Source organism: Girardinichthys multiradiatus, chromosome 2, assembly GCF_021462225.1.
Source record: "Girardinichthys multiradiatus isolate DD_20200921_A chromosome 2, DD_fGirMul_XY1, whole genome shotgun sequence".
NCBI classification, from domain to species: Eukaryota; Metazoa; Chordata; class Actinopteri; order Cyprinodontiformes; family Goodeidae; genus Girardinichthys; species Girardinichthys multiradiatus.
Window position 1 is genome coordinate 10622893 of NC_061795.1, and position 18976 is coordinate 10641868.

The window sequence follows — 18976 nt, forward strand, 5'->3', positions numbered from 1 at the left end:
TCTTATGGAGGCCCAGGATGCTTCGATAGCGGCCTTTAGCTCATCCAGAGTGTTGGGTCTTGAGTCTCTCAACTTTCTCTTCACAATATCCCACAGATTCTCTATGGGGTTCAGGTCAGGAGAGTTGGCAGGCCAATTGAGCACAGTGATACCATGGTCAGTAAACCATTTACCAGTGGTTTTGGCACTGTGAGCAGGTGCCAGGTTGTGCTGAAAAATGAAATCTTCATCTCCATAAAGCTTTTCAGCAGATGGAAGCATGAAGTGCTCCAAAATCTCCTGATAGCTAGCTGCATTGACCCTGCCCTTGATAAAACACAGTGGACCAACACCAGCAGCTGACAAGGCACCCCAGACCATCACTGACTGTGGGTACTTGACACTGGACTTCTGGCATTTTGGCATTTCCTTCTCCCCAGTCTTGCTCCAGACTCTGGCACCTTGATTTCCGAATGACATGCAGAATTTGCTTTCATCCGAAAAAGTACTTTAGACCACTGATCAACAGTCCAGTGCTGCTTCTCTGTAGCCCAGGTCAGGCGCTTCTGCCGCTGTTTCTGGTTCAAAAGTGGCTTGACCTGGGGAATGCGGCAGCTGTAGCCCATTTCCTGCACACGCCTGTGCACGGTGGCTCTGGATGTTTCTACTCCAGACTCAGTCCACTGCTTCCGCAGGTCCCCCAAGGTCTGGAATCGGCCCTTCTCCACAATCTTCCTCAGGGTCCGGTCACCTCTTCTCGTTGTGCAGCGTTTTCTGCCACACTTTTTCCTTCCCACAGACTTCCCACTGAGGTGCCTTGATACAGCACTTTGGGAACAGCCTATTCGGTCAGAAATTTCTTTCTGTGTCTTACCCTCTTGCTTGAGGGTGTCAATAGTGGCCTTCTGGACAGCAGTCAGGTCGGCAGTCTTACCCATGATTGGGGTTTTGAGTGATGAACCAGGCTGGGTGTTTTAAAGGCCTCAGGAATCTTTTGCAGGTGTTTATAGTTAACTCGTTGATTCAGATGATTAGGTTCATAGCTCGTTTAGAGACCCTTTTAATGATATGCTAATTTTGTGAGATAGGAATTTTGTGTTTTCATGAGCTGTATGCCAAAATCATCCGTATTAAGACAATAAAAGACCTGAAATATTTCAGTTAGTGTGCAATGAATCTAAAATATATGAATGTTAAATTTTCATCATGACATTATGGAAAATAATGAACTTTATCACAATATGCTAATATTTTGAGAAGGACCTGTATGATGCATTCAATGATTGGAGAAAGATCAGATTTTTCAGGTTCCAAATGTTTGCTTTTTTTTATTTCATAGTTTATTGTGTCACAGTTTCAAAATTAGAATCTGAGTGTTTCAACATTAATTGGTCATTGTAGTGACCATCTAATGTGGATTCATTTTTCTTTAAATATCTGCCTGTAGAATGTCATAAATGTCTCCTGAGTTAGAAAACAACCTTTTAAATCGAAACTAAGCTTATCCAGATGTTTTTTTGCCTTTACGCTTGAATAGCTTCACTAGAATTCTGCTTTCTTAAAGGTTGCTTCTTTTCACACTGATTGCATGTATCTGCCATTAAACACTTCAGAAGTTCTAAAGGTCATGGTCATGGCTTTTAATGATTCACTGACAGAATGTCGAACTCCAATACTAATGTGAAACAAATTCTAACATGCCTAAAAATGAGAAGTAGAGATGCACCGCTCCTAATGTTGTGGCCAATCTCTCATCCCAGTTTTTTTTGTTTTTGTTTTGACCTTCTGACATAGCTATTGGTCTGTTCCAATTTCTTCTTATGAATTCTGAGTATATCTCATACTGTAAAACATACGTGGGGTAAAATATGTATTGAACATGGAGCTGGCCGATAAAACAATAACGGAATGCATCGCAACAGAAACTTAAACAATATCAACAGACAATACGTCCGAGTAGAATGTTCAATAATTTCACTGAACTCTGATCCAGAACTGCATGGCATTCTGGGGGATGTAGGCAGAGGAAAGACTTCAACCTCTCGACCTCTTACAACCCAGCTAAGCAAGGTTGCTGGCATAAACTAACTCACTTACTTGTTGGTGAGCTAGCAACAACCAGTTTAGTAACATACGCAGTAGCAGTTTCATGTTTCGCCACCGGGCCTCATAACTGCTTAAAAATAAAAAAGAACGGCGTGGAGTGTCCGAAGAAAATAAGTGCAGCAGCTTCAGAGGAAATTGTGGATTAAAGAGGAACGGTTACGTCACCGGTTTGGCAGTATTTCGAATATTGTAAGTTAGACAAGAGTTACACCGATGTTGTCTGCAAACTATGCAAGTTCATCGTCCCTATGAAGTCTGGCAATACGTCAAATTTATTTTACCACCTTAGCCGTTCTCATCCAGTGGAGTACAGCAGCATCAAACAGCCAAGGACACCTGGCAGTGGAACAACACAAGCAGCGACAGACAACCCTTGAAAGGTACTCAGCAGCAGTGCCATATGACAAAACATCAAAACCGCTCAGCATACTTGAGAAGTCTGGCTACAAGAATCTTTTTTATGTGCTTGACATCCGTTACATTCCACAAGGTCGAAAGCACTTTTCCAAGATGGCTATTCCTAAGCTTTACATGATGTGCAGGGAATCTGTGGAAAAGGAGGTGCTGTCAGTAAAGCACTTCGTGACTACCTCCGAAATTTGGTTAAGCCTTTTATGCGAGCAATATATCAGCTTGACAATTCATTTCAATGATTGTGACAGGATTCTGATATCAAGATGCCTGGAAACTGCCTATTTTCCCACAGGGGAGCGAAAAGCAGAAGGCTTGAAGGAGGCACTGTTGTCCTGGAATCTGATTGAGGAAAAAACGATGTGCATCACCACAGACAGCGGGGCAAATGTAGTTAAGGGATCTTTATTGAACAACTGGACACAGCTGCAGTGTTGTGGCCATCATTTGCACACAGCAATTGGTGAGTAGCATTCTGTGTTGATTCTTGTTAACTTAATTAGCCAATAGACTGACAGAATAAAAGTTTTAAAATGCTTTTATTGTTATCATCATTATCATCATTATTATTATTCTCTCAGTTTTTGTTGATAATAATAATAATAATGATACTAGTAATAATAATAGTTTTATGATTGTATTATCATTATTATTATTATTATTATTATTATTGGAAGCAGCTGTACTTACTGATGTCACTTAACCTAGCTTTATATAAGTTATTTACACTGTATTTACACTTGTATTTCTGCAGGTGTGACAGGAATGGACACAAGAGTGGAAAGGGCTATTGGTGTGTGTAAGAAAGTGGTCTCTGCCTTCTCCTACTCATGGGAGAAAAAGAGGGAGCTTATTAAAGCTCAGGAACGCCTCCATCTCCCCAAACACCAGCTGGTTACAGAGTCACCAACCAGGTGGTGCTCAAGACAGAAGATGGTGGCAAGGTTCCTCGAACAACAAAAGGAAATCACTGAACATCTGTCCTCAGACAAAAACAACAGGCGCCTGATCCCTACATGGCAGGACATTGATGTTTTTGAGTCACTGCAAGAGACCTTAACTCCTCTTCTGGAGTTCACAGACAGTTCCCTTTCTGGGAATCATATGTGTATCCTATGTGAAGCCAGTGTTCCTCCTGTTCCGTACAAATTTGCTGAAGGAAAAAGAGCAGGACACCAAACTCACAAAAGAGTTGAAGATCACGATATTGACTTAATCAGAAATATCCCGACTTTGCAACAGATGATCCCCTCAACATGGCTGCCTTTGTGGATCTTAGATTCAAAGCATAGTACATCAGCCAGGAGAAGGTAGAGGCCATTAAACAAAGAGCAGTGTCTGAGTTATTGGATGAAGACTCATGGCTATCATGAGCAGAGATTTCAGAGGGACCAGTGGACCATGGTGCATAAGGAGGAGCTGCTACTGTACAACCTTTGCACCTGGGTGTAAAGAAACAACTCAAATCATTGGGTAGTTTCTTCAAAAAACAAAGTCAAGACGATTAAGAAGATGCCTTGCCTCTGAAATGCAAAAAGTTAAAAGTGACCTAGAAAATTGATGCAGACAGTGAGTCTGACCCCCTGGGTGGTGGAAGCTACATGAGTGGAACTTTACAAAATTGTCTCAGCTTGCCAAAAAAAACCATTCCAGCCACCACCACCCCCTCAGAAAGGATTTTTAGTACTGGTGGTAATATTGTCACATGTACCAGGGCAGTCTGAAAACCTGAGATGGTGAACCAGATTGTTTTCCTTGCCCCAAATCTGCAGTGAAGCCATGGCTGAATAGTGCCTGCTTGAGTTATTCTTTTTCATATGCTGGTTTAATATTTTCATATTATGACTGGACTGGGTATCAGGTTTTTGTTTCATGTCACAGATGCTCAAACAACCTTAAGTTTATTCTGATTTCTATGTTTACCAAATACTTGGCACTGTGCACATACTTTAAAATAATTTGTTAGACAAGTTTGTTTATTGCTCCTTATTGATCTGCAATTGTTATTTGTGTATATTGTTACATAGTGCCAGATAAGATGAAGCAGTTTTCCTTTCAAAGACACCATGTAGAGTTTTTTTTTTTGCGTTATTTTTATAATTTTATGCTGGTTTCATACTGAAATATTACTGTTTGTGACATTTCCACATTTTGTATGTTTATTTATTTGACAGTTTTTCATAGTTGTGTTGACCTCTTTTTTTAAAGGTACTCGTACTCGTCGTCTTCCGCTTTATGCGGGACCGGGTCGCGTGGGCAGCAGACTCAGCAGAGACGCCCAGACCTCCCTCTCCCCAGACACCTCCTCCAGATCCTCCGGGGGGAGCCCAAGACCAGGCCAGCTGAGAGACATAGTCCCTGCAGTGTGTCCTGGGCCATCCCCTGGACCTCCTCCCGGTGGGATGTGCCTGGAACACCTCCCGAGGAAGGCGTCCAGGAGGCATCCGATATAGATGCCCGAGCCACCTCAACTGGCTCCTCTCGATGTGGAGGAGCAGCGGCTCTACTCCGAGCCCCTCCCGGATGGCCGAGCTCCTCACCCTATCCTGCGGAGGAAGTTCATTTCAGCCGCTTGTATCTAGGATCTCGTTCTTTCGGTCATGACCCAAAGTTCATGGCCATAGGTGAGGGTAGGAACGTAGACCGACCGGTAAATCGAGAGCTTCGCTTTTTGGCTCAGCTCTCTCTTCACCACAAAGGACCGGCACAGCTGCCACACATTACTGCGGCAGCCGCACCGATCCGTCTGTCGAGCTCCCGCTCCATTCTTCCCTCACTTATGAACAAGACCCCGAGATACTTGAACTCCTCAACTTGAGGCAGGAACTCCCCTCCAACCTGAAGAGGACAAGCCACCCTTTTCCGGTTGAGAACCATGGCCTCGGACTTGGAGGAGCTGATTTTCATCCCTGCCGCTTCACACTCGGCTGCGAACCGCCCCAGTGCGTGCTGTAGGTCTTGGCTAGAGGGGGCCAGTAGGACCACGTCATCTGCAAAAAGAAGAGACGAAATCCTCTGGTCCCCAAACCAGACCCCTTCCGGCCCTTGGCTGGGCCTAAAAATCCTGTCCATAAAAGTTATGAACAGGACCGGTGACAAAGGGCAGCCCTGCACCGGGTACAGGTCCGACTTAGTGCCGGCAATGCGAACCAAACTCCTGCTCCGCTTGCACAGAGTGACCCCCAGTAAAGGGCCCCCGATTCATACTCCTGTAGCACCCCCCACAGGGAATCACAAGGGACACAGTCGAATGCTTTCTCCAGGTCCACAAAACACATGTGGACCGGTTGGGCAAACTCCCATGAACCCTCGAGTACCCTGCAGAGGTTGTAGAGCTGGTCCAGTATTCCACGGCCGGTACGAAAACCACACTGCTCCTCCTGAAGCCGGGGTTCGACTATTGGCCGGACTCTCCTCTCCAATGCCCTGGCGTAGGCCTTACCAGCGAGGCTGAGGAGTGTGATCCCCCTGTAGTTGGAACACACCCTCCGGTCACCCTTCTTATGTAGGGGGACCACCACCCCAGTCTGCCAATCCTGAGGCACTGTCCCCGTCCGCCACGCAATGTTGAAGAGGCGTGTCAACCATGACAGCCCCACAACATCCAAAGACTTGAGGTACTCAGGGCGGATCTCATCCAACCCCGAAGCCCTGCCACCGCGGAGCTTTTTAACCACCTCGGTGACGTCAGCCTGGGTGATGAAAGACTCCAACCCTGAATCCCCAGCCTCTGTTTCCACCAGGGAATGCGTGATGGCAGGATTGAGGGGATCCTCGAAGTACTCCTTCCACCGCCCGATAATGTCCCCAGTTGAGATCAGCAGCTCCCCACTGTAAACAGTGTTGGCGAAGCACTGCTTCCCCTTCCTGAGACGCCGGACGGTTTGCCAGAATCGCTTCAGGGCCAACCGGTAGTCCTTCTCCATGGCCTCACCGAACTCCTCCCAGGTCCGAGTTTTTTTCTCTGCCACCGCCCGGGCCGCGGCACGCTTGGTCCAACGGTACTCGTCAGCCGCCTCAGGAGTCCCACAAGCCAACCACAGCCGATAGGACTCCTTCTTCAGCTTGACAGCGTCCATTACTGCCGGTGTCCACCACCGGGTTCGGGGATTGCCGCCGCGACAGGTACCGCAGACCTTACGGCCGCAGCTAAGGAATCTATGTCTTCAACATCCCTCGGAATCTGGTCAAAGCTCTCCCGGAGGTGAGAGTTGAATACATCCCTGGCCAAGGGGTCCTCCAGACGTTCCCAGCAGACCCTCACTATGCGCTTGGGCCTGCCAAGTCTGTCCGGCTTTCTCCTCCCCCAGCGGATCCAACTCGCTACCAGGTTGTGATCAGTGGACAGCTCAGCCCCTCTCTTCACCCGAGGGTCCAAAACATGCGGCCGAAGGTCTGATGATATGACAACAAAGTCGATCATTGACCTCCTGCCTAGGGTGTCCTGGTGCCAAGTGCACTGATGGACACCCTTATGTTTGAACATGGTGTTCACTATGGACTATCCGTGACTAGCACAGAAGTCCAATAACAAAACACCGCAAAGATTCAGATCGGGGAGGCCATTCCTCCCGATCACACCTCTCCAGGTGTCACTGTCGTTTCCCACGTGGGCGTTGAAGTCACCGCAGCAGAATAATGGAGTCCCCGGGGGGGGCACTATCCAGCACTCCCGACAGGGACACCAAGAAGGCCGGGTACTCTGCACTACCACTCGTTCCGTTCCGTAGGCTGAAATGATAGTCAGAGACCTCTCCCCAACCCGAAGGCGCAGGGATGCGACCCTCTCATCCACTGGGGTAAACCCCAACACTAGACGGCTGAGCTGGGAGGCGAAAATCAAACCCACCCCAGCCCGCCGCCTCTCCCCATGGGCCATTCCAGAGTAGAAGAGAGTGCAGCCCCTCTCGAGGAGATGGGTTCCAGAGCCCACGCTGTGCGTGGAGGCGAGCCCGACTATTTCTAGTTTATATTTGCACCAGTCCCTCACGGTTCCCCCTGCAGGTGGTGGGGCCACTGGGGGATGGTCCTGCGTCTCTCGCTCGGGCTTGGTCCGGCCGGGTCCCGCGAGGAGCAACCCGGCCACCAGGCGCTCTCCGACAAGTCCCGACCCCAGGCCTGGCTCCAGGGTGGGACCCCGGCTCCGCCGTACCGGGCAACGTCACGTACCTCAATTTTGAAGTCGTCATGAGGGGTTCTTGAACCGCTCTTTGTCTCACCCGTCACCTAGAGCCTAGAGCCATGGGAAGACCCTACCAGGTGCATTTAAGCCCTAGACAACATAGCCTCTAGGATCATTTGAGCACTCAAACCCCTCCGCCACGTTAAGGTGGTGGTTCACCTTAACCTTTCACCTTTAAAAGTGAAAGGTTATATTTAAAATAAAAGTATTCAAATTCAGCCTTTTTTCTCCTGGTCCTTATTTCATATAGGTAAAACAAAAAACAAATCAATAATTATCGATATCAACTGATATGAAACGCTTTTATCGTGATACATTTTTCAATCAATTGAACACCAAAATTTTTCTCAGTCTCAATATGTGTAATGAGGTTTCTAGCTGCTTTTCCATTGCTTGTAGAAACCCCCAGGCTTTGGAAAGCCCAGGTCGCATTTCAATACAAATTTACCTGGGTAATTTCACTTTTCCGGTGCTTTACTTTTCACGGGTAAATGGTCCTACTCTTGACTAGGTCTTTTCAGCTTTCCCCAGGAATTGTTAAAGGGGCGGGGTTGTGTGTGGTGAGGCTTGGCACCAGCAGCCACTGGCGGAGGTTAGTATACAAATTAATTGTTTTTATACCATTAATTTGTAACAAAAAGTAGTTTTAAAATGTTTTTAAGCAAGAAAGTTGACCTCAAAACTTGATCTGTGCAGTCAGTTTATCAAGAATGAGCCTACTTTGAAATTGTTTTTTGAAGTTTTTTGAGCTGCGGAGCTCCGTTTTTAGGCTGGTCTGGCTGCTAAGCTAAGCTAACCGGGTAGTTGGACGGGAACTTCCCCACTTACTGCTGCCTGATCTCGGCCCACTACCCTCGGATTTCCTGCTACCTGTTATCTGTTTGTGGCGACTAAAAGTTAATATAGAGCCTTTAGTAGGTATGTGGTGAATACCCGCATATACCAGAAAATAAAACAATATTTTTCGCCAGAAATTTGGCATTTTAAGTTTCACCACAGTTCTGAAAGAAAAATGTTTTAATGCAGTGCTGATGATCAGAGCAATTGAAATTTTCCATGTTCATAAAAAAAATACACATTTTCCTAAGATTGTCTATTTATGTAAAACCTAACTTAGTGAAGTATGAAATCTTTAATAATTTTTATGTTTCATAGTTTTAAACAGACAGCTCTGCAAGAGGAGAGACAAAAGTTCCAGGTTTGGATGCAGTCTCCCAGAAGCTCCTAGTGATCTTCATCCTCATGTTCTGCCATCTTCTGATCTACTCTCTATGCATCTTCTACTTTATAGAAATGTAACCTGATGATAATAAAAGAAAAATAAGTGTGTTAATCAGTGTTTAGTAGCTATTGTAAATTACTCATGCAGTTGTAAAGCAACAACTCTGGCCAGATGGAGGTTGGTAAAAGAGTTAATGTAAAATAATGATTTACTATGTTGATATTTGACAACTTAGAACTTTTCTTGTTATGGACCCAGAGCAACTTAAGGAATAATGGAAATAATTATTTTTTATTCTACATTTTATCAGTTGACATAAAAAAAATATTAGTTTTTAAATGGAGTAAAGGAGTATTGCCATCTGATAGAATGAAGGTGTATTGCAGTTTTCTTCACAACTTCCCCATACGTCATTAGACTCATTTAAATAAATGGTGCAGGGCTCTCTGGGCAATGGAAAAAGAACATACAAGATTCCTATTATTCGGGTAAAACAAATCCTGGGGCTTTCAGTGGAAAAGGTGCTATTGACATTAAACTCCCACCAGATGTCAGTAGACATCAAAGAAATCACAGCAAATTACTGTAGTCTAAAGTTATGGATTGTGAAAGGGAATTAGTATTGAACATACTTGCAGAAACTTATTAAATACTATGTGGAAAAGCCTTTCTGAATAATGTCAATTTCAAGACTGTCTGTATGAAGAAACTAGTCCCATGCATTGCTTTTTCATGATATTGACCTGTTTCACATAAACCCATTCTTTCATCAGATCTTAAATGTTTTGGAGTTCCTTTCTATGCACTCTGATCTTCAGTTCTTTCCATAGATTTTCAATTGGATACGTCAGGTGATTAAATGTAGCTTTTTTACTTTCTTTCAAGAATTCAGCTTTGGCCTCATCTGATAACACTTTATTCTCCTGGCATTTCAATGATTTGTTCAAATCTTCTGCAGCAAACATTAAATAAGTTTCAACATGTTTTTCTTCAGCAGTGGAGTCTTGGGCAGTGATTGTGCATAAAGGCCATTGTAGTTGAGTGCATTATTTGTTTTGTTTTTTCGCAAGAAAATCTGTACCTGTTATTTTCAGGTTATTTTGAAGTTCTTCTGTCCTAATACTCATACTACACCCTACGCTTCTCTATGAAGTGTATGCTTTGTGAAAGTGCTTGTAGGGGTTGAAGTGCGCAGGTTACAAACATGCAAAATTGGAGAATTGGGACAGTAGGGGTTACGTCATCAACTTGCACCTCTGCACCGTAACTGCGACATCAAAAATCGGGATCTGTCACTGTTTTCGCATTCCTGCTGCTAAGAAAAATATTTTAAAACTACAACAATCAATTGTTTTAAGGAGAAGAAAGTGCAGGAAGCGAAAGAGGCTTATACATCAGACTCTCGCTTGTTTGAAAGGTAATTTCAATGTTATGGGCTACTGGAGGATCTGGAGAAGATCTGTATGGAGAAGTGGTCCAAAATCCCTGCTGCAGTGTGCAGACCTTATCAAAAAGGAAATGTCTGTCAACTATAATTGCAAACAAAGGTTTTTGTACCAAATATTAAGTTTTGTTTCTCTGATGTATCACATACTTATGTTATGCAATAAATTGCTAATTAATTACTTAAAAATCACACAATGTGATTTTCTGGATTTTAGTTTTAGATGCCGTCACTTACAGTTGAAGAGTACCTATGATAAAAATTAAAGACTTCTACATGCTTTGCAAGTGGGAAAACCTGCACAATCTGCAGTGTATCAAATACTTGTTCTCCCCACTGTATATGGCTGTCTGTCCTTTGTCTCTGCGTTGCCCTGTGATTGTGTAACTGGTGACCTGGACCTCTAGCTCATTGACCGTTAAATCCCCTCTGTTACCTTGGAGGGAAAGAACATCTTTAACATCATGTCATTGTCAGTATTCATTCTATTGCATTTATTATGGGAAAAACACACTTTTGTTTGATAATTAGTAGCAATCATTTTACATAGATTTATATTAATTTCAAGGTATTTTTGGTGTCATCAGACAAACATCAGCTGATTGTCTGATGTAATGCCACAGAAATATTTGTTCTATTCTTACATTGGAACACAGTCACATTATGAGGTAAATTAGTTGGACTATCTGCTTCGGTTGCCAGACTTCAGTCAGCTGCTTGTTGTTGCTTCCCAAAAGAAGTTTTAAGACCGTGACATTAATGAGCCAGCTGCTCATTAATGCTATTAATGCACAGCCAGAAGTGGGGAAAGGATGGTGCTGTGCTACTCCATCTTCCAAACAGTCCCAGAAAACTTTCTCTGGATCACAGTAAAATGATCTTAAACCAAAGGAAAGTTTTGGCATAAAATATTAGCAGTTTTGAAACTAATATTTAAAAGTCAATTCGAAATCAAGTAAAGTTTTTTTTTAATGTCAGAAAATGTATCATTATGGTGAACTAATAGTTATTTTCTTTTTCAGGCTCACCTCTTCTCCTCTTTGCCAATCGGCGAGATGTGCGATTGGTTGATGCAGATGGTCTGCGGGGTGAATCAGCGATTGTTGTTAGTGATCTTGAAGATGCAGCTGCGGTGGACTTCCTGTTTGATGAGAACCTGATATTTTGGACAGACGTCAGTGAGGAGGCCATCAAACAAATCCATTGGAATCAGTCATCTAATTGTACGGCAACATATTGTTTTTTTAGTTTTTATTATCTTGGTTAAGGTTGTCCTCTCCCTGAAGCCTTGAAATAGGAACACACTAATTGCTGTTTTCTTTGCCCATTTCTAGGTCCATATTTTTCTAAAACTATTACCTTCTGATTTTAATTTGGTCCATTTAGACCTTTCTCCTAGAATTGTAATTTCTTTTCATTTTCATTTTAGGTTTTAACCTTCTCTTGGTTTTTAGAAACCTAAAACTGAAGGTGCTTCAGGTTACTAAGCAAAAATACTTGCCAAACCAGACCCAACTGACAAGTAGGGATGGGTCATCACAGTGTTTAGAGAGAACCTGAAAACATTTTCACCTTGATAAGAAATCATTATCCAGCAACAATAATGATAAACTCTAATTAATGAGATTTACACCCTGCAAAAATTGACTGGAACGTTTGCTGTTGCTTATATGATTGCCTGCTGTCAGCTCCATGAAAGCAGAAACTTGTGGGGCTCTTATGTCAGAATTTGATAAGAATATGTGATGTGCCTCCAGTACTGCGTATTTATTGAATTAGATTTTTCACATGACTCTATATAATATCCAACTGATCTTCAATTGTATTCAAACAGAAGAAAATCTGTTACAACTGGATCCATTGTGAATGACAACTAACTAATAATGATTTACTGTAAAATCAATATTTAGGGTTTTCCTTTGCCTTCTATATTGCACTTCATAAAAGTAAACAAATTTCATATTTTTCACATGTTTAACCAGCAGTTGTACCTCACAGAACAACTTTGACATGCATGTTAAAGAGCAGCAGACAGATTTCTACCTGGACCCACAGAACATTATTGTTTCCTGTTAGAGCACGTTTTAAAACCTTACAAAAATCAATATTTAACATCTAGTGCTAGCAGGAATTGGCCTGTTGTTGTTAGTTCGCTGATTTGAAAAAAAGAAATCTAATCTAATCTGCTGCTCACTGGTCAGTCTAATTGATCCCAAGCAATTTGTTTGTCTTTGACTTACCTGAAAATTCATCATCTCCTAGTAACATTACATCTGAGTGTGTGCTGTTCTCTCAGCCCTCAAGGAGGCTCTGGGAACTGGCCAAGCAGTGGTAGTGTCGGGACTGACCAGTCCTGATGGGTTAGCCTGTGACTGGCTGGGGAAAAAGCTCTACTGGACAGACTCGGAGACTAATCGGATTGAAGTGGCCAACCTAGATGGTACCTCCAGAAAAGTCCTGGTTTGGATGGACTTGGACCAACCCAGGGCTATTGCCCTTCACCCTGGCCAAAGGTAACCAAATACACCACACACACACACACTCCTGTGTAGCTCCTGTGTAGCAGTGTCAGTAGGTGTGTTTGGACTGTTTGATCATAACCTTTTTTGTGTCTCCCACTGTCTTGTTCCTTTTTTGTGTCTCCCACTGTCTTGTTCCTCCTCTGTTTAGGTATTTATTGTTGTAATGTAAGAAAAAGCACTGTAGGTGGCAGCTGTATTGTATTGTTAGTGTTACTGAACTTTGTGAACATTCCTTTCTTTTTTCCAGATACATGTACTGGACAGACTGGGGAGAGGAGCCTCGGATAGAACGTGCTGGGATGGATGGCAGCAGCAGGTATAAAGTGTAGAATGATGGCAGATCTGGAACTGCATGCTTTGATTGAAATTGAAATGTACAGGATTATGCTTCTGATCTCCTCTCATGGTGGCCATATCCTCACATACAGACCAGTCTCAGTCCTGACTATTTCCATTTGTAGAGATCCAGACAGTTGAGTGAAGAACAAGCTATAGAACACTTGGAACTTCGGCTCACACCAGGGTTATTTGTTGAACTGTAGCTTGAATGTTGTACATCTCTAGGATAAAAAATTATATTTAAATGACCAAACTAAAGGGCAAAAAAAAATACATCTACATTGTGTACATATTTAAATCTATTCAGCAGTTGTATGAAAATAAACCAATAACACTAACTTTACTTATCCTCTCCTGTCTCCAAACAGGAAAGTTTTAGTAAATGAGAACATACATTGGCCCAACGGTCTTACCATAGACCTGATGGAAGAGAAGTTGTACTGGGCCGATGCCAAGCTCAGCTTCATTCACAGAGCCAACCTGGATGGATCAGCACGGTATGCTTTATATTGCTGGATGTGAATGAAAGTCTCTGAATTACAGTTTGTATTCAGATATCTTAAAATACAAACAGGTAAAGTTAATGTTAAAATATATCATGCTTTCATTTGTTTGTTTGAGGAGAAAACTGATTTGACTTGTTTTATTACCTTTTAGATGATTAAACTATTTAATTTCATTCAGACACCTCTCTTTTTCCATGAGGTAAAAAGCCATCATTGACAGTAACCTTTGCTCCAATGTGTACATTACTTAGAAGTTGTCAGTGTCAGTGGACAGTATTGTTTGCCTATCTAAAACAGTAGCTAATATGGAAACAGAGAAGCTGCGCCTTAGCATCGTAAATGAGCTACGGAAAGTCCTTTTCCCACTCAGTGTTATTCTTGTAAACTTTTCCCTTCTCAGATGTAGCTTGGCTTGGTGCAGTTTGTGTTTTTGTTTCTTCTTGATGGGCTCGTTTTTTTTTTTTTTCGAATAAAGTTATGATATATCTCTTCATTTTTCCAGCATGAAAATCCTGTTTCCAATAAGGCTAATTACACTGATGAGGTAACACTTTGTTGTAACAATAGACTACAACCACTGTGTAGCATAGTAACGTGGCATGGCTTCCCCTGTCGCATCTTCCATACAGTAGAGGAAAAAAAACAAAAGCATCTTGCAAAAGTGTCGCATGAGCGAATAATCAATCGCACAGACAGTTTTTTCATAGCACATGCGACATAAATGTTACACTGTACAGCGCTGTCTCATTTCCATCATGTCAAACAAGTACAGTGGCTTGTAAAAGTATTCATACCCATTGAACTTTTCCATATATTGTCACATTACAACCATGAACATAAATATTTAGGCCCGAGCAGGAAAACTGCAAGGGCTTATTGTAATCGCTCGAATTCTTATTATTAGGCCCGAGCAGGAAAACTGCAAGGGCCTATTGTAATCGCTCGAATTCTTATTCTTTTTTCCGTTGCGTCTTTGCGGGGCAATATGGGGACTTTGCCAAGCCCCTAGATGCACACGCTTTTACCCAAAATTGTCCCCCAACAAAAATTCTTGATCCTTAATGTCGTCATCAGTGGGCGTGGTCTAACCACTTAGACACGCCCCCAAACGTGAGATAGCCCGAACCGTAAGTTGTAGAGATCTGAAATTTGGCACAATGTTAGAGCACCTCAAAACAAGAAAAAAAGTCTCTTGGGGGTATGCCCTAAAATGCACAGGAAGTCGGCCATTTTGGGTCAAAGGCCGATTTTTGCCCGTTTTTCACTTTTACTCACCTCGGACTTTAACAAACTCCTCGTTGGGATTTTGAGCTATCGGGTTCATATTTGGTCAACATGCAGTTAAGGGATGAGGGATTAAAAGTTATCAAAATCGTGAGTTTTTGGCCATGTTTAGGGGGCGTGGCCGGGGCACGAACTTGGCGTTCGCGCCGAAAGTGAAAAATTGCAATAACGTTCCGAAAGAAAATACAAATCACACCAAAGTTGGCATGAAGGAGGGCCTTCGGCTTCCCGACGATCCTATGGGGTCATATGCTGACATCATCAAAGCCACGCCCCCTCAGAACCGGAAGTCACTTTTTTCACTTGGAAAGGTGCCTCTCTGACCCTCTTCACCCAATCAACTTGAATCTGTGTCAGAAGACAGATAACTAGTGGGTCTAATTTCGTTTGAAGCACAGTAACGTTTCATAAAAGGGCGTGGCCGTGGCGGCGCTGCGAAGTCAGACGTCACGCCATGGCCATACGTTTGGCTCTAATTTCCACATAGATCATCTGATCTGCACCAAATTCAATGTGATTGATCCTTGTCCAGTCCCCAACAGAGATCTGATGACATATTCGGTGGGCGTGGCCTAATTCGTCCACAGCGCCCCCTACAAAATTAGAAAAAATCAGCCCCAAGCCATGCTTTGACCGAGGAATCTGAAATTTGGTACACATATGTAACTTCTCAGGACCTACAAAAACCTCTATTGGAGCATTGGTCCAAACCCAACAGGAAGTTGGCCATTTTGGATTGAAGTTGCCATTTTGACACAGTTTTGACCGTTTCTGGCACGCATATCTGAGCCAACTCCTCCTACAGCTTTTGACTTACAGACTTCAAAATCACTCAGTATACACTTAAGGCACCGGGGATTAAAAGTTATCAAAAACATTTTGATACATGAAAGCGTGTGGGCATGGCCACGCCTCAAAATATGACTTCTCGCCATAAAACACTAAATTGATAAAGCTCCTACAAGGAAAGTCACAGACAAATAAAACCTTCTGGGATTGATCTGCCTCTAGGCCTCAACAATTTTCACTTGTCAGATGCTGACATCATCGAAGCCCCGCCCCCTGACAACAGAAAGTGTCCCGTTTTCTTTTACAGAATCAGTGTTTGATGTTCTTCACCTAATCAATGTGAAACTGTCCCAAGTAACAGGTAACATGATGGTCTTAGACAGTCGCCAGTACTTACTGCTTTAGCTGGAGGGTGTGAATATGATGGCGTGGCGAATTCTGATGTCACGCCACGGCCATACGTTTGCCTCTAAATTACACATGCATGGTCCCATTCACTCCAAAATGAATATGCTTGATCTTTGTCAGACCCCAAACAGCTCTATTGGATTACATTTCAATTTGGATCAACAGCGCCCCCTAGGACACTTCAAGGGCTATATCTTGCGCTGAGGGGTGCGAGGGCCTTCAAAGCTGCTTGCAGGTTTCTAGTCATTATTCCGTTGCCTCTTTGCGGGGCAATATGGGGACTTTGCCATACTCCAAAACTCACCAAACTTCACCCAAAATTGTCCCCCGCGTGAAATTCTTGATCCTTAATGTCGTCATCAGTGGGCATGGCCAAACCACTTAGCCACACCCCCAAATGTGAGATAGCCCGAACCGTAAGTCGTAGAGATCTGAAATTCGGCACAATGCTAGAACTCCTCAAAACAGGAAAAAAAGTATCTTGGGGGTATGCCCTAAAATGCACAGGAAGTCGGCCATTTTGGGTCAAAGGCCGATTCTTGCCCCTTTTTCACTTTTACTCACCTCGAACTTAAACGAACTCCTCCTAGGGATTTTGAGCTATCGGGTTCATATTTGGTCTACATACAGTTAAGGAATGGGGGATTAAAAGTTATCAAAATCGTGAGTTTTTGGCCATGTTTAGGGGGCGTGGCCGGGGCACAAATTTGCCGTTCGCGCCAAAAGTGAAAAATTGCAATACCTTTCCCAAAGAAACTCCAAATCACACCAAACTTGGCATGACGGAGGACCTTCGGGTTCCCGACAATCGTATGGGGTCATATGCTGACATCATCAAAGCCACGCCCCCTCACAACCGGAAGTCACGTTTTTCACTTGGAAAGGTGCCTCTCTGACCCTCTTCACCCAATCAACTTGAACGTGTGTCAGAAAACAGATAACTAGTGGGTCTAACTTCGTTTGAGGCACTGGCCATGGTGGCAGCGCGCAGTCAGACGTCACGCCATGTCCATACATTTGCCTCTAATTTCCACATAGATCATCTGATCTGCACCAAATTCAATGTGATTGATCCTAGTCTAGTCCCCAACAGAAAACTGATGCCATATTTGGTGGGCGTGGCCTCATTCATACACAGCGCCCCCTAGAAAATTTCAAAAAATCAGCACCAAGCCATGCTTTCACCAAGGAATCTGAAATTCGGTACACATATCTAACTTGGCAGGACCTACAAAAAAGTATCTTGGAGCATTGGTCCAAACCCCACAGGAAGTCGGCCATTTTGGATTGAAGTTGCCATTTTGACCCTCTTTTGGGCGTTTTTAGCCTGCATATCTGAGCGAACTCCTCCTACAGTGTTTCACTTAGAGACTTCAAAATAACTCAATATACTCTTAAGGGATTGGGGATCAAAAGTTATCAAAAGCTTTTTGATACATGAAAGCGTGTGGGCGTGGCCATGCCTCAAAATATGACTTCTCGCCATAAAACACTAAATTTATATAGCTCCTACAAGGAAAGTCACAGACAAATGAAACCTTCTGGGATTGATCTGCCTCTAGGCCTCAACAATATTCACTGATCAGATGCTGACATCATCGAAGCTCCGCCCCCTGACAACAGGAAGTGTCCAGTTTTTCTTTAGACAGTCAATGTTTGATGTTCTTAACTTTATCAATGTGAAATTGTCCCAAGTAACAGATAACATGATGGTCTTAGACAGTCACCAGTACGTACTGCTTTAGTTGGAGGGTGTGGCTATGATGGCGTAGCGAATTCTGATGTCACGCCACTGCCATACGTTTGCCTCTAAATTACACATGCATGGTCCGATTCACTCCAAACGGATAATTCTTGATCTTTGTCAGCCCATAGACAGCTCTATTACATTACATTGGAATTTGGATCAAGAGCGCCCCCTAGGTCACTTCAAGTGCTCTATCTCCCTCATATATCCTCGGATCCATTTGAAATGTAGTATACGTGATCCTGAGTTAATGATGGACATTTTCACACAGTCAATTGATGATGTTGTTTTAGCCCCGCCCACAAACAAACAAGCGACTGCAGCGTCCTTCTGGAAGGTCCGATTTACTCGAAATTTTGAATGCTTTTTGCCAGACCGAAACTCTGCATCACCGAAGATCATATGACATGTTGCTCACAGTACCACTTAGTGACGACGTGTTGAAGTGAAGCGGTGTCATCGTCAGTGGCGTGTATGAGGTGATGCCAGGCTCCTGCGGTCGCTCAACAGCCCGAGTTGCGCTGAGGGGTGCGAGGGCCTTCAAAGCTGCTTGCAGGTTTCTAGTTGTTGTTAGATTTTTATGTGAAAGACAACCACAAAGTGGTGTACAATTGTGAAGTGGGACGGAAATTATACATGATTTCTTTTTTTCTTTTTTTACAAACAAAAAACTGAAAAGGGCATTGTTCAAAAGTATTCAGCCCACCTGAGTCAATACTTTGTGGAACCATCTTTTGTTGCAATTACAGCTGCAAGTCTTTTAGGGTATGCCTCTACCAGCTTTGCACATCTACTGACTGACATTTTTGCCCATTCTTCGTTGCAAAACAGCTCATGCTTAGACAGATTAGATGGAGAGTGTTTGTGAACAGCAGTTTTCAGATCTTGCAACAGATTCTTGGTTGGGTTTAGGTCTGGACTTTGACTGGGCCATTCTAACACATTAATATGTTTGGTTTTAAACCATTCTATTGTAGCCCTGGCTTTATGTTTAGGGTCGTTGTCCTGCTGGAAGGTGAACCTTCGCTCCAGTCTCA

The 18976-nt window shown here is 43.3% G+C and overlaps 1 protein-coding gene across 2 annotated transcripts in view; it reads left to right on the forward strand.

The window, feature by feature from the left end:
• lrp5 (low density lipoprotein receptor-related protein 5) overlaps window positions 1-18976 on the forward strand; it is a 95589-nt gene that overhangs the window by 13717 nt on the left and 62896 nt on the right. For both annotated transcript variants that reach the window (XM_047389537.1, XM_047389529.1), the window contains exons 2-5: window positions 11367-11567; window positions 12641-12857; window positions 13114-13182; window positions 13574-13702. In XM_047389537.1, the coding sequence (XP_047245493.1) occupies window positions 11367-11567; window positions 12641-12857; window positions 13114-13182; window positions 13574-13702 (616 nt within the window). The remainder of the gene's footprint in view (window positions 1-11366; window positions 11568-12640; window positions 12858-13113; window positions 13183-13573; window positions 13703-18976) is intronic.